At 31.3% G+C, this 15,556-nt stretch overlaps 4 protein-coding genes across 4 annotated transcripts in view; all 4 read right to left on the reverse strand.

Moving 5' to 3' along the window:
* Positions 1 to 2,018: 2,018 nt before the first annotated feature.
* On the reverse strand, positions 2,019 to 3,063 carry LOC144845701 (uncharacterized). The gene is made up of 3 exons (XM_078703129.1): positions 3,019 to 3,063; positions 2,470 to 2,918; positions 2,019 to 2,410 (listed from the first exon to the last, which is right to left on the reverse strand). Exons 1-3 carry the CDS (start codon positions 3,061 to 3,063, stop codon positions 2,350 to 2,352), a joined length of 555 nt encoding a protein of 184 aa, XP_078559255.1. The 3' UTR covers positions 2,019 to 2,349.
* On the reverse strand, positions 2,019 to 9,116 carry LOC144845270 (maspardin-like). Its single transcript, XM_078702461.1, has 9 exons — positions 8,986 to 9,116; positions 8,229 to 8,353; positions 7,744 to 7,905; positions 6,297 to 6,377; positions 5,460 to 5,605; positions 4,932 to 5,043; positions 4,452 to 4,559; positions 3,878 to 4,018; positions 2,019 to 3,496 (listed from the first exon to the last, which is right to left on the reverse strand). Exons 2-9 carry the CDS (start codon positions 8,295 to 8,297, stop codon positions 3,383 to 3,385), a joined length of 933 nt encoding a protein of 310 aa, XP_078558587.1. The 5' UTR covers positions 8,298 to 8,353; positions 8,986 to 9,116; the 3' UTR covers positions 2,019 to 3,382.
* A 309-nt stretch (positions 9,117 to 9,425) lies between these two features.
* On the reverse strand, positions 9,426 to 10,579 carry LOC144845241 (uncharacterized). The gene is made up of 2 exons (XM_078702428.1): positions 10,421 to 10,579; positions 9,426 to 9,870 (listed from the first exon to the last, which is right to left on the reverse strand). The coding sequence occupies exons 1-2, from the start codon at positions 10,474 to 10,476 to the stop codon at positions 9,579 to 9,581; spliced, it is 348 nt and encodes a 115-aa protein (XP_078558554.1). The 5' UTR covers positions 10,477 to 10,579; the 3' UTR covers positions 9,426 to 9,578.
* A 1,097-nt stretch (positions 10,580 to 11,676) lies between these two features.
* LOC144845785 (uncharacterized) overlaps positions 11,677 to 15,556 on the reverse strand; it is a 41,344-nt gene continuing 37,464 nt past the window's right edge. Inside the window, exon 19 of the mRNA XM_078703218.1 lies at positions 11,677 to 14,933. Coding sequence (XP_078559344.1) covers positions 14,632 to 14,933 — 302 coding nt within the window. The 3' untranslated portion in view covers positions 11,677 to 14,631. The remainder of the gene's footprint in view (positions 14,934 to 15,556) is intronic.

Here is a 15,556-nt window from a genome sequence, read left to right on the forward strand (position 1 = left end):
TTATTAGTTTTATTCATGTTATCTAATCCATGGGTGCAAAAAGTCAGCCTCAAACTAAAATAGTTTATTATACTTTGATGTGCAAACAAACTGATTTACGAACATTATTATATAAAGTCAGCTCTCCCAATATACCGGACCCTGAAAATCAAAACTCTTCCTTAAGAGACACATTTAAAATGCTAGAATTTCTGAAAAAAAAAACAGACATGTTAGGCTAGCCCAAACTGTTACTTTTCTTGTAACCGCCGCCATTGACGAATACATGGTATCCGTTGGCTTTCATTGCTGGTGATGTTTACTCGAGATCCAATAGTCTGGTATTGGCAGAGTTGACTGTATAAGTAATTATGATTTTCTTAATGAAGGAGACATATGAAATTTGAAACATAAAATAATTTGAAATTCAATGAAAGGTGAAAAGATATTTTATATCTTTATGTGTGTCATTGACAATTTATTATATAGAATGATTCTTGTATCTCAACTATACACATTCCTTAAAAACTACAGGAATACAATTCAAGCAACAAGCAGCATGGCCAAATTAATTGCAAAGGCATATTTATAATAAAAAAAACAAAGTGTACATGTTGTATCGCAATCATTTTGTCGAAGATACTTATACGCATTTCCTTTCAAAATAGAAGCAAATTATGACTTTTGTTTTTCGTTTAACTAATCCCGAATCAATTACATGAAAAACTCTTAACTATATAATTATACACTACTTAGATTCAAGTTTTATATTGTATAATTATGCAACAAAGAAAAAGTAAATATAATAATTTTTTTCGAGACCATACTTGCTTTACCAATGTTTTGTTGCAAACAGTTTCCTCAAGTTTACAATCTCAGAGTTGATTTTTTTTTTATTTCTTTCTTGAATTACTTATCAATACCAAACTACACTAGAATGAATTTTCTGGCAGATATAGGCCTATGTAATTACATAGATACAAAGAGAATGTTATAGATTGTGTATATAATTATTACATGTTGGTTTTAGGTTTTCATATAATTTTGCTGAGGTTATGGTTGATTCCACTCCTAATTTCTTAGAATTCTATAATATCTTGCATATGTGTATTTCCTTTTTTACCTCCGCCAAGGAGGTATATATACGTGTGCTTGTCTGTCTGTTTGTTTGGATTACTCAAAATGTTATTGCAAGATCTTTACCAAAATTAAAATACAATAGATATGTGGTCAAGGACCACTCCATTAACGTTTGAAGGCAATCCGGACCAGGGTCCCAATTCTGGACCAATTTTTAGTATTATCTTCGAAGAGATACTTTTATATATATTATATATATAAACATATCAGGCACAGAACATTAATTCTAAACCGCCCGATGATATACTGAAATTTAATTAATTAGGCCTAAGTTGAAACAATAAAGATGAGGAAATCTGTGAGAATGAGAAAAAGTCGACCCAACCCAGTGCTTTTATTTTTAATAATTGTCTGCGAAGTATTTTACATGCGAATAAGTCCTTTCTTTTCACGTTTGGTCAAAACTCGATATTTTGTTCAAAGATGCTTGCATCTGGAAAATTCGCACAGAGATAAAATGAGTAAAGTGAACAATAACACTGTAGGCCTACTGTAGGTTCTAAATTTCTATCGTCAACTGAAATTTTCATTTCTAGTAAATTATTATATTTATCTTTAAATATCACGTAGAAGCCACATAATTATAATCAGAGCTATGATTCTTCTCCTGCTGAATAGGCTTACTGTAATATTACACATTAATAGCAAGATAAGATATTCAGAAGCATACATTAAATTTCCTATTTTTTGGTGCTGGTGTTAGGACCCAAAACTATTATTATATTACTATGCAATTTCCGAGATTTTGATTTACACCATCATAATTATATTTCAACAGTATGTGCACCTGTTTACATATTTTTACATTTACATAATCTCCTACGAATGTTATCTTTTATTTATACATTGATGTAAAAAAAAACCTGTGAAACAGCTTTTAATTATCAATAAAACAAATATACATTTTGTAATATAGATTTATTATACATTTTCATTTACGTTATACATATACATAATTTTTCATAAAAAATATAAACTATGACAATTATTGAAACAAAAACAATTAATGTACTGAAAGATATGACATTTCTAAAATCACTGTTCATAGATGTAAAACAAGAGATGTGATTTTTGTTATAATCTAAAATGAGTAAAAATAACATTTATTTCTATATGGTTCATGTATACTTGAGTAAAAAAAACAAAACAATCAAATTCTACATTTTTACACACCAATATAATATTATTAGGAAAAATGATGAATAAAAAATGATGCATCAAAGCACGAAATTAAATTTGAATCTCACAAGTCTCCAGTCTAGATTTCCATGTCTGTAGTCTAGATTTCCAGGTCTGTAGTTTTCATATCTCCAGTCTTGCGTTCCCAGCTATCCAGTCTGGAGTTCCAAGGTCTCTAGTCTGGAGTTTTCATGTCTCCAGTCTTGCGTTCCCAGCTCTCCAGTCTGGAGTTCCAAGGTCTCCAGTCTTGCGTTCCCAGCTCTCCAGTCTAGAGTTCCAAGGTTTCCAGTCTTGCGTTCCCAGGTCTCCAGTCTGGAGTTCCCAGGTCTCCAGTCTGGAGTTCCCAGGTTTCCAGTCTGGAGTTCCCAGGTCTCCAGTCTGGAGTTCCCAGGTTTCCAGTCTGGAGTTCCCAGGTTTCCAGTCTGGAGTTCCCAGGTTTCCAGTCTGGAGTTCCCAGGTCTCCAGTCTGGAGTTCCCAGGTTTCCAGTCTGGAGTTCCCAGGTCTCCAGTCTGGAACTATTCAGTTCAAATTTAATATCTCCTCCATCCAAATTGTTAAGTAGGAAAGGAATCTTTTTTTCTAATAAAGTAGGGATGTCAAAATTATTATGTTGCAGTAACTACTACTTCTTTTCAGAATCTTTTCCAGAATAGTAAATTCTAGTTATTTTTGTTTCTGGAAATCTGAAGCAGAAATCATGAATAAAGCATGAGATTAACTATTTTCCATGTTAAAGAATTAGAAGATAGTGGATATATTTCCATAATATAATTGAACATAACCCTCTAAATAATGAACTAGACATGCTTAAGTTAGAACGATTATTTCCTGGCGGTTTTTTTAAATACACATTTTTTTTTATTTACACTATCATTATTTTTATGATTATAATATAAAGTTTATAAAATAAATAATAATAATCCACCTCTTGCTGAAAAAAACTCAAAAATATATATATATATCAAATTACAATATACAATATATCAAAAGTTTTAATTTTAATATTTTACAATAAAAAAGCATATATTTCTTTGTATAGTGTGTACACAAGGCCTCGGTTTTCTGTTGGAGGGTGAAATGGCATCACTGCATCTCTGTAGCACTGCTTGCACTGGCTCTATAACTTGTTCCATCATCTTCAATGATGGTTGGATCACGTGCACTATACTTGGTGTTTAGGAAAACTCTCAAATGAATCTGAGCAATTAGAAGAAGTTTATTTCTTATTGGTCAATACAGAAAGAAAAAAATAGAGAAATGAATATTTATTTATTTGTTGACCCATTCACCTTTGGATCGGTGGCACTCACAACATGCGGTGCAGCGGTCCAAAAACAAAACAAAACAATTTGAAAAAGAAACAAAAAGAAGGAAAACATAATGAGAGAAAAAAAGAAAAAACTAAAAGAAAATTAAACTATATACAAGCAACAATACAACAAAAACAGTCATTGGGAATATTTCAACGAAGACCGTTTCCCCCATGACAAGCTTATATAGTTTGTGGTTTGTACATGTTTTCACAAACAAATACTCTAATTTCAATAAAACTAAACAATGTAAACAATGGTTTTTTACCTGTATGTGAAGATTAACTTCATCACTTCTGCTAAGGTATGGAAAGTTTCCACCTGACTTTAGATGAGCTCTTTTTGCATCTGGGTAACATTTGTACATTTCTTCTCGGACATTTTGGGAAATGGCACAGTTGTCGAACACCTATATAAACAACATTTGAGGCTAGTTCCAAACAGTTGACAATAACTGGGACTTCATATATACAATATTTATAAAACTTTCTACATTGATTAGGCTTAATAAAAATTATACACTAATAATATACTTTTCACGGTTTGTAACAATATATAGGTAATAATTTTTTAGCAAAAATATTGTTGCTTCTTGATTTGAGTAAGTACATTATTACATTCAGGTTTGGCATGCAGGTAACTTCCAGTTAGATGAGCATTTTTTTGTCTATCCTATTCAGGTACATTTTATTGGCAGAGTACTATGAATAAAGCCACAACCACATCTATGGATTCCTATCTGAAAGGATCACATAGCCAAATGCATTTAGTTCAATTAGAATAGATATGATGGAAAAGCTAGTGTGAAAGGAGATTATCAAAATGTTTCATACTGTACTTACATCAATCAATGTTACATAAAGATCTTTTAGTTTTTGTGGTTCAACATATGAACTTGCACAATTAATAGTAAGCCGAGATGCTAGTTCTGACTGGCCAAGACTGTCCAGCTGAAATGAAATAGATCAATCAGAAAATATTTGCAGAGCAACATCTAGGAAAAGAACTTCATTGACAGTTTAGAAGTACTGGACGTTTTGTCAAAAAATACAGAAATAAAGAAAGATTACATTTTTTATGGTACAGTTTAAAAATATATATCTGAATATTTTCAAAATACATTATAGGAATTAACTTCAGATATTTTGAATGTTATCAGTAAACAGTTCAGTTAGAGCCGATATTGAAAACGCTTTTTCGTTTTTAGAAAAGTCTGATTTTCAGAAATCAATTTAAACCTTCAGCAAATCTGTTATCATGGTGCAAGATGATTGGAGAGTTGAATTAATATGTAACATTTGTAAAGTTTGATAAAATCTTACTCTCTCAACCATAAAGTCAATGGAGTTCACAATGTCAGCATCAGGTAAAGTGGTCGAGGAAAAATTACCCATCACCATCTTTTTCAGAAGAAAGCCTGGAAGCACCCAGTATCTGTGTTTAACAAGAATAAAAAGATGCGTTATGTTGTGAACCATATATATATTATTGTATTAAATAAATTTAAATGTTTCCAAAAATATTTGTATTCTTAATGTAGGTGTATTGCCAAGGATAGCCATACATTCACTGTCCTTTACAAATTTGTCAACCCTGTTAACATAACAAATAGTAGTGGGTGGTCTAAAAATGTTTGAATATGGTTAAGAATTGCATATATAGGTTTAAAATTGCATCTGCATAGGCAGCTTGAGCACATTTTAACATTAAATGGACTAAATATTAATTGATCTTGTATAATTTTCAAATTTAGAAATTTTAAGAAAATGAAAAGTTCTATTTCAAAATGTGTATAAGAAATTGTCTGGCGTCGAACAATTGATCTCTTGGTGACATAGAGGGCAACTTACGTTGTAGCTGACTGTGATTGCTGGAAACAGTCTGTGTCGACAAACGAATTACAAAGAATAATAGAGTGAACACGTGGACTTCTGTATGTGTATTCTGCAAACTTTTGAGCTAAATAGCCTCCAAGAGATGCTCCAAAAATATGAATCTGTAGAAAATATAAATTAACACCAATTCAGATATAGCTACATTAGAGAGTGTCAGGTGGGTGACCTGCTGTTCAGGTATATTAATCAGGTCCAGGCCCAATTCGTCATGCATTAGGCTTTAAAAAAGGTTGATTTTATTTTATGCTTCAATATATGTATTCGAGAACAACACAAATCAGATGTTCGCCTAACTTATTTTCCAGACTAGTACATTCAGAAAGAAGTTCAAGTGATTCTTAAGAGGACACAAACCCACAACCTCAAGATCACAAGTCTGGTGTTCATACATCTAAACCAGCAAGCCTGTAGGCCTACTGATGGCTACCTGTTAGATCTGAGTGCAAGGAAGCAGCGGGTACTATAACATGATAATTTACTCATACTACTAATACTAGCTTTGCATCATCAGTCCCCAGTCAACAATTTCAATCAAAGTTTTCAATTTTCAGTACAATTATGCCAGAATTGGGAAAACACAGGATCAATAACTTATTTTTGGAAATAGGCTATGGAAGCCAAAAAATATGTGAAAAAAAAAATAGTTTCAGACATTAAAGAAAACATTTATTTATTAATTTAAATTTGACATTTGTAAATATTTCCAGAACTTTTTTCAGTCATTCTCCAGGACCATCACTGAATTGAATTTCCATAACCTGTACAGAACCAGTTATTTTTAAAATACAGTACCTTATCTAATCTCATGTGGTCAAGTAATTTTCTAAAACTTTCACAGAAATCATCCAATGACCACAATACAGGATATTCCATCTAAAAACAAAAATCATTGTACAATTATATTCTAGCTCAAATATAATCTCACTTCATGATTAAGACACAATGGTTAATAAGTAGTATAGTACCATAATCTGATTTGAATGGTTTTAGATGTGACCAGATTAAAGACAGAAAATGAGTTGAAAAGTATTATTTATCTCATAAATTCATATTTAACTGGTCATTATTAATTGATAAATATGTATTAATTTAAAAGTAATTTAATAAATGGGTTACTGCATAATTTAAGGGTAGCTTTAAAAGCACAGTTAAAAATATGAAAATATGAGAACATCTTTTAATAAAAAAATTAGTATTGCACCAAAATAAATATGTTTTATAGTTTTTTATTATAATTTTCTGTGCCTAAGTATTAAATTAAGTTAATTTCATATTTGTTCTTATTTGTCTAATTTGACAGCAATTTCAAACAAGCATCTTATATATAAAATGTCCTACAAAGTTTTCTTTTTAATATAATATTAATAAGGAAACAGTTTTTTAATAATACAAATTAATTAATATCATTTCCTGCTTTTATTTTCAATGGTTTACACATACTTTTAATGTCATGATGCATACATTAATTTGCCACATAATACAGTACACAATTTAATAAAGATGCAACGTTTTGAAATGATGATTGACTGTACTGACTCAAACTGTAAGTGGAAGACTCTGCTTAATAAATCCCCCCTGCCCAAAAAGAAATGTGAAACTAAAATTTGCAATAAAGCTTAGGTGCTTCCTACTGTTTTTAACAATAAAGATTTGCTTATTTATGCAAAGCAATAATTAAAAATTGAAGAGATAGTATATATCATAGTATAATAATAGGGAGGTTTCGCAACGCTACGAATACGATAACGAAAACGGATACGTCATACATTTATGAAACTTTTGAGCTGATCCCCATTTCATATTCGTAAAGCGTATTTGTGTTGACGAATATCACCAGTCATATTCGTAACTACAAAACGAGTATAGTTTTTGATTATTTTCCACATTTTGCATTTGAATCAGAAATGATTCATGATTATAATATAATTATAGATTTATTGAAAGTAATTTACTAAAAGTAATTTACTAAAATAACAAGTCGATTTTGATAAATAGCAGTTTTTAAAGTGCTCACTCGCTTTGATGTTACGCTAGGCCTAGGCAGCCAAGCAACACGTACCTGCTGCGCTTCGAATTTACCGCAGTCACATTTTTTTTTTTGGATCGACGGCGCCCTCGATTTTTGCAGGCTTACGAAAACGAATACATGTGCGTGACGTATTCGTTTTCGTTATCGTATTTGTAGCGTTGCGAAACCTCTCTAATATAGTAGAGGAAATTTATAATTAACAAAACTCACAGCTATGACACGATAACCTTTTGCTGTTAATCCAAGAATCTGTTTGAAAAATATGTCAGCCGTTCCACTTGCTGGTGGAAAACAAACAAGGGGACAGCGAACAGAACGTGGCCCAGCATCATATAAGGTCCATTCTTTATTTGATCCATCATCTACCTGAACCTGATGAAATAATATATTTAAAAAATGAATTGAATACCTTGAAGAGGTGTATGGTTTGAGTTGGACCAGTGAATGGAGTTTTCTGTTGAAGTCCAGTAGACAAGGGGCTAAAAAGCTTTAATTACAGTTGTTGTACAATATGACATCAATGATAAACATCAGCAATTTGCAATCACTGTCAGTTGTTCTTCATATCTGATGGAGGTTGTGTCACCATGTACAACCCAGTGGGTTTGGAACAGTCACTCGCTAATTGAGGCAACCGAAATGTTTAGCTCTTATAAGCTCTTTAGTAAGGTCATAAGGCACTGTGTGCAGATTACCTTATGCTGTGATACTGAAGCCCTAAAGCTCTGGTACTCTTGGGATTTTGCAATTTCAGATGTTGGCATTTTCTTTTTATCAATTTATTGCCTTACACAATTACTACCATTGACTCGATAATTACCTGCAAAAACAAAGTGCGTAAAATATACAGCATTTACAAACAATGTAACCTGGTAAGTAAAATAAGCTATAATTTTCAACGTTTAAATCGGAAGCCTTTCACACACTACCTACCAAGATTTTTTAGGGTTAGGTTTCAACCACAGATTAGCGTTCATTGATAATGATGTGACCTGAATGTACTCTCTAAACATAATTTAGCCTAATCTCAATCAGTAGCTAAGAATTTGCAGCTACAGCTCTAGTGTAGACCTAAGCCTTAGGCTACTAGGCCTACACATGGCCTGAAGCCTAGGCTATTACTATTAGCCTTTAATAATAGGCCATATCTAGCCTAACTAGCCTAGTTATTTTCAATTCTAGGCATAGCCAACCTGCTAGGTCTAGCTAGCTATTCCATTCCATAAGATTCTGGCCCTCTCCAACCAGCCAGGGCCTCCTTCTTCATAGGCTAGCTTATCTATAGTTAGTATAGGCCTACGCTAGACTAGAGCCTAGGCCCGGCCTAGGCGGCAGCCTACTACTAGGCCTAGTTAGGCTAGCTAGGCCTAGCCTAATATAGGCCTAGTTAGCGGCTTATATTAATGCCTTCGGATACTCAATTTGTTTAATTAATGATGTTCAATATTATACCATAATCTAGAAAATGTTGTTCCTAGATCGTTAAACGCTAGCTAAAATTGAACACGGAAATTTTGATCTTGTGACTGGCGAAATCTCTCCTCTCGCGGAACTCTAGTTGCATGAGATTTGTGCTGCTGTTGTTTTGCAGAAATGTACACTCTCAAGTCTCGAAACGCGTCGTTTGTCTATAAAATGCGTTTCAAAAAACGTGTGGATAGCGCTTTGTGATGAAATCTGACCATGTCTCTAAATACAGTACATTGGAACCCCTAGTGTTAATACTATAATAGCGCTATTATAGTATTAACATATTTGGGACAAATTGTTCCCTTATTGTACCCCTATTTCCATGTTCAGCGATCACCTGAGGAATTTGTGGAATATTTGCCAGAGTTGTTGGAGATGGCCACTTCAATGAAAAGATAAATGCAATTATTTTTACAGTAAGTATTCTTTATTTTCTAACATTCATGATAATTAGCATTATATAGGTACTCAACAGACTTGCAGGCTTTTAGGTGTCGATCATTGTTTGATTTTGTAATTATCTATTTTTCTGTCAAACAATCATCCTTTGTTCTTTCATCTTCAACAGAATTCTCTCAATGAGTCAATATTGTTCTTCCTTTAATGATTCGCCTCAACAGAATTGCAATTCCTCCCTTTTTCTTTAGTCTAGCATGCAAGCCACACTTCCGCTTCCTCTTAAATGTAGATGGTTGATAGGTATTTCCCCTTGCCTTAAATCTGCATGGCACGCATATTGTATCAGCTCCAATGATGCTTGAAGGTGAAGAACTTCTCTGTAAACATCCAGGGTTGGTAAAAATCCTTGTAAAGGATGTTGAATAAGTTGCTCTGTGAACTTGATTTGAACTTATTATATTTTGGATTCTAAAAAAAGAAAAAAAACAATTTCAGAGAAAAAAAAATCATAATATATCTCACTCACTCTCCCATCAGACAGAACTCCAATGATGGTTCTCCAAAATTGTTGAATTTGGTAAACGCATCTTGCATGTATAAAATGTTTCATTCGTCACAAGAACGCGTTAACGCCACAAAACATAACTTAACACCCAGAGGGCGGTCTCTTCAGTTTCGGAATAGAATAAATCTAAACTAGGGGGGCCTAGCCTAATCAGTAATTTTGAGTTTTAAAAAATGTATAAAAGTAACGTAACATTTAATATCACAATAACATTAAATATAATTTTAGCATATGCGCAACTTAATAACATTTTACATTATAAAATCCTACCGGGCCCCACCGGACGTAGATAAGATTAGTATGTCACGGTCATACACACACCCCGGCTCGCACCCTAGCTTAGAAGCTAGCCAACTAATTTAGGCTAGCGCGCCTAGGCCCAGGCTAGACAGAGGGGCATAGGTCTAGTTAAGTTTTATTAGTAGTAGGGCCTAGCTAATGCTATAAACTTACAGTTTATTAGTTGAGTGGTAAAACTGAACTCTGGTTAAATGTTTTAACAGATTCATATCGTAAAATAATAAAAAATCACGTTTTATATTGAAATTGTTATCTCTCGCATGGCACTTATAGAGGATATCGGAAGCTAGTAGTACCAATTTCTATTTTCATTTTCTCAATACAGCGCCCTCATCTTTCTATAATTTTTTAATTACCTGTACGTATTCGTTGAATTTTTTCACGCTGCTGCTTTAGCCAGCTACGTCCCAAGAGGACTACTCATTCAGAAGCTAAAGCAAGCAGCAGTTATAGTTCTAGATGCCGACGTTTTTGGTAATTTGTAAACTAGGACGGGTCATGCTAAAATTACAAACCCCAAAGCACGTCTGGGAGAAGAGAGTCTATGAAACAATTTGCTGATATATAGATGCATGTAGACAGTAATCTGTAAAATCTTGTTCAATAAATAATGACTTTGTTGACACTTGAAGCATCTAGGCTTGATGAAGTGACCCCAGACTTGACCTTAGCAACAAAAAAACTAAAGTGACAAAATTGAGTCTGTTTAGTATATCAAGTAATATTATTTAGACATCATTTTTATTAAAAATTTATTATTTATTTATTATTTAATAACAATTTCAATTGCACAATTATGACATATCAAAGTATGAATTCTTGTTGTATTTTTTGTACTTCAAATACAAAAGTTAAAGTTAATTATAACCCAAAAACCAGACAGTTTAAGTATTTTTTGCTTTATATTACATTTTTTCAGGTAAATAATTGTTTGTTTAACGTGAATAACTATTATGTGACAATAAAATGACACATTCAAAAACAAATTTGAAATAAAAAATATTTTTCAGGGGGACAATATATCTTTAAAACTGTTACGTCAACAAGCGAGCAGCGTTTTTTTGTAAGAAATATTTCTTGTTTATATATAACATTTAAATTATACTTCATCTAAATGTAATTGGAAAAATATTATTATTGGTCCTCCTATATACAAAATTAATTTCTTTGGGATTAATAGTAAATACATGTTGTAATGTCTGTATTGCATTCTTGGTAATTGACATAATTATTTCATGGGGCTTTGTGACCGAATATTTGTTTTTCCGTTGAGTATAGTTAACAGCAGAGTATGTTTGCACTAATTAACATTTATTATCAGATTCGAGAACAACATCTTAGAGGAAATAGAAACAAGGCCTAATCGTTCAAACAAACAATATAAAGCACATTATAAACAATAATAAAAGTAAGAAATACCATTTTTTTATTATCAAAATCCTTCTTACCAACAACATAATATTGGATTATAATTTCCAGCACCATTAGATAAAAGAGCCAACTAAATGGCAACACCCTTCATACAAACATCAAATTGACAATAATATGACACAAAATATTAACTAATACATTTTTTTTGTTAAAAAAAATCCATTTTCTTTGATATATATATATATACTATATAACCAATAAAATGTACAATTTATTTATTTACAAGAGAACTTAATATAATTCGAAACAAATTTATTTGAAGATGCTAAATTGTATAAAATCACAGCCAAAAATATGTTTTATAATATATCAAGATTCTAATTTGTGAGAAGAGAAAACTTACTTTCACCCTTTTATCTAGCACCCTCCCTATCACATACACACTAAGTAGAAACATGGTTAATAATAATTTTTAAATAAATCAGTCATATTATTATAAGAAAGTTAAGATATTCCAAGGTTTTTTTTTAACACCAACACATTTTTTTTTTCACCAGCTATGTGGTAGATCATAGAGATATTACAGTGAAATTACATATCTCTTTACTGTCAAGAAAATGAAAAATAATAATTATTCAACTGATGATTTGACAAAAAGACTAAATAAAAGGTATTCGCTCATCTAGGTTTGGCCATAATGTAATACTTAATTATTTAACAGACGCTAGATAATTATTAAACGAATATAAATAAGATCTATATGAGGGTAAATACATCTTAATGTTACATTCCAAATAATTTTAATATTCACAATAAAACAATAGATAATGTACAAAAGAAGTACATTCAGTGTAGACCTAAGACTACAGCAGAGAAAGGGGTGTAATATAGCAAGGCGTTTAAAGGTGTTAAAATGTAGAATACAGAACAGAACACAAATTAGTCAACACAATTACTATAAATGTACATAGAAAAAATAAAAGGGTACCCGTTTAGAAAGATTGTATATCTGTAAAAATGTCCATTTATGCTATCAAAATGTTGATATATAGATAAAATGCATTAAGTTGGCTGAATTTGGTTGTGGTGTAATTGGTTGCATGGACTTTTAATTTGAAACCTAATCGAGAAAAAGTTTTACACCAAAAAAGTTGTTTAAAAAAAATCATAACTTGATACAACCCAATCAGTTCAGTAAAATTCATTAACTAGATTTCGATTGGTTGTATCTTAATTCCAGATAACCCTATCAGGTCAAAGTTTACTAAAAAATTCATTACTTAAAGTTTTTGATTGGTTGAATGGGTCTTTAAGTATAAGGAGACATGTGACTCAATTCAGTTTTTAAATACAATTTACAGTTAATTGTATTTTAATAAAAGTACAAACAAATAAAATTCAACTAAAGTTAAATACATAATTCTTTACAAAAAATATATAAATGTCTAATCAATCTACAATTTATTTAATCTAGCAACAAAAAAAGTATAATTGTATATAAATTGTCAAGGTTTAAGTTATAGTTTGTTCCATTATTCTAGAGGGATGCACTAATATTTTAAATATTAAAGGTTAAAATGTATAGTATAAATATTATTGGAAGGATTAAATGTGTTCAGACAAAGTGAAATGGCACTCTTCTCTGATATGATTTCAATCATTCTGAATATATTATCTAATTTTAAATGCTACTGATACCACAGGTAGGTGACCTATTACCCATTCTTTGCAATTGCCTATTCCTGTCCAGAGTCCAATAAGTTCATGGGTTGGTCACATTCAGAATCTGAATTTTATGCAATACAGACTATGATGCATCATTTGGTGTCAACATGTTAACAAATATGGGTAATAACGATTATTAAAAGCAAAGTTTTCAATGAAACTCTGGCTATTTCATGACTTGTGCATAAATATTATTAATTAGTTTGGTATTACGAATGGAAAATGCAAAGCACCAAATTGTTCCTAGTGTAATCCATAGTTTATATTGAGTGTACACATAATATCAAACATATACATTAAAACAAAATTATCATTAATGATAATATCTGAACTATACTAACATCCAGAAATTAGGTGATTTTCTTTTTGGTAACTAGTAAAGTTTTATTATATTAATTAAAAATGCTTTGATATCCATAAGATGCATGATAAAATATCTTGGTATAAACAAGGACTTTATTTTGACTTAGTTATAATAATATTAATATATAGATTGTTATACCAATAGTAGTTAAGGTGTTCTTTATCATAATAATACTGGGAAGTCCTAATCATATTGCTAGAGATTTAAAGAATAAAATAAATATGATTTGTGACAGAGAATGGGCAGCAAAATCAATGTTTACCGTACATATTTACACAAAAATGAATATAAAACGCCGCTACAAATCTTTGTATTGTGTCCAAAGATGAAATGAAATTGTTATTCTTTCAACAAATAATGTGTATGAACATAGAGCAATAAAAGTTTCTTCTATGGTATAAATTACTAAGTATGAATGCAAAATATTCATTATTCTACATTAAAGTACAGTAGATTTTTGTCATTAATTAATGGGAAAAGCCCCTTTGGGATGTGATCATAATATAGCAAATTTGACAGTGAAACAATGGAGAGCATTTTAGCAGACAATATTAATAGGCCAGACTATACAACAGTATAACCAATTTTTATGAGGCACGGTAAAGGCCATGGAATGGGATTATCAACAATCCTTCCGTTAAATGACAGGAATCTACTAACAGGTATCATTTGACATAATATTAAAACAATCCCACCCTGCAAATCTCAACTATAAATATTATTTATTTTATTCATTACAATGTATAATAAGAGTCAAAATATAAACAAGTTTAAATAGATTCTGCAATATGAATTTTCATCATATTTTCAGGTGTCTTCTTTCTTATATCTTAACAGTACAATTCCTTTCAAAATTCTGTCTTCTCATAATTTACATAAATTACAATAATATTCAAATCTTCAATCAGTCTTTTGCATCCGTAATACCAGCTTTCCTAATGATCATTTTCACGTTACCAGAGGGGATACTCTTTAGTTTTGTCCAGGCTTCATAGTGTGTTAAATTCACAAACTTATAGCTGTTAACTTGCAAGATCTCATCACCCACATGGAGCTGTCCACTGCGATCAGAGATTCCGCCAGTGAATATTTTCTTTACTGTGATTGGTATATCACCTCTGGGGGATCCGCGTCCACCTTCAATGCTAAAGCCGAGGCCTGCTGAACCCTTGGTTAGTGTTATTTCAGTGCTGCCAGCTGGAAGACCTAAGTAAAATATAAGGACATTAATATTGAAGGTAAATAATATAACATTAATCTATTATCATACAGTAATTATTTGTACTCTATCTCCATGGGGCAAAGAAGGCTATCTTTAAAACTGCAATTTTCCACAAAACATTTTTTTGTTTAAATTTTTCTGAAAGGGGTGAACTTGTGTAAGCAACTCTTCGCCATCTTTATATGTAACGTATTCAGGTCATGGAGAGGTCAATCTGCAGCTATAACTATTGAACTATGATAATCAATGTATTGATCAATTTTTATGATGGTTATGTTTTTGCCTAAAATTTGATGTCAACATAATTTTACATTGATACTGAAACAGAATTATCATCATTAGTAATCAGTTTATGAGGTGACTCCGCACATACTTAATTGACCCTAAGTGACATCAATTGACCTACTCTAATTGTTTTTAACAAAATTTAATCCCTCATGATAACGTTTTAAGCATGAATAATCTTCTCAACAGAATTAATAGGAAATAAACGTATTTAAGGAATTATGAATATAAATGCAATCTATAGCCATTTTGATACCAACATTGATATTATAGTAAAATCTATAAAATATTTCCTTTTATTTAAAAAAATACAGAAAGCGCA

The sequence above is a fragment of the Antedon bifida genome, chromosome 6, assembly GCF_963402885.1.
Source record: "Antedon bifida chromosome 6, ecAntBifi1.1, whole genome shotgun sequence".
Taxonomy (NCBI): domain Eukaryota; kingdom Metazoa; phylum Echinodermata; class Crinoidea; order Comatulida; family Antedonidae; genus Antedon; species Antedon bifida.

Bases quoted from the DNA above. Each gene is read 5' to 3' on its own strand.
- LOC144845701 (XM_078703129.1), bottom strand. From the start codon at position 3,063: ATGGAAATATATCCACTATCTTCTAATTCTTTAACATGGAAAATA. The intron at 2,919-3,018 runs GTTAATCTCATG...AAGAAGTAGTAG, and splicing joins ATTCTTTAACATGGAAAATA to TTACTGCAACATAATAATTT. The intron at 2,411-2,469 runs CTTGGAACTCCA...AAAACTACAGAC, and splicing joins GAAAACTCCAGACTAGAGAC to CTGGAAATCTAGACTACAGA.
- LOC144845270 (XM_078702461.1), bottom strand. From the start codon at position 8,297: ATGCCAACATCTGAAATTGCAAAATCCCAAGAGTACCAGAGCTTTAGG. The intron at 4,019-4,451 runs GTAAGTACAGTA...TTGTTTATATAG, and splicing joins TTTATGTAACATTGATTGAT to GTGTTCGACAACTGTGCCAT. The intron at 3,497-3,877 runs GTAAAAAACCAT...CTAATTGCTCAG, and splicing joins AAGTTAATCTTCACATACAG to ATTCATTTGAGAGTTTTCCT.
- LOC144845241 (XM_078702428.1), bottom strand. From the start codon at position 10,476: ATGAATCTGTTAAAACATTTAACCAGAGTTCAGTTTTACCACTCAACT. The intron at 9,871-10,420 runs GTAAGTTTATAG...TTCTTTTTTTAG, and splicing joins TACCACTCAACTAATAAACT to AATCCAAAATATAATAAGTT.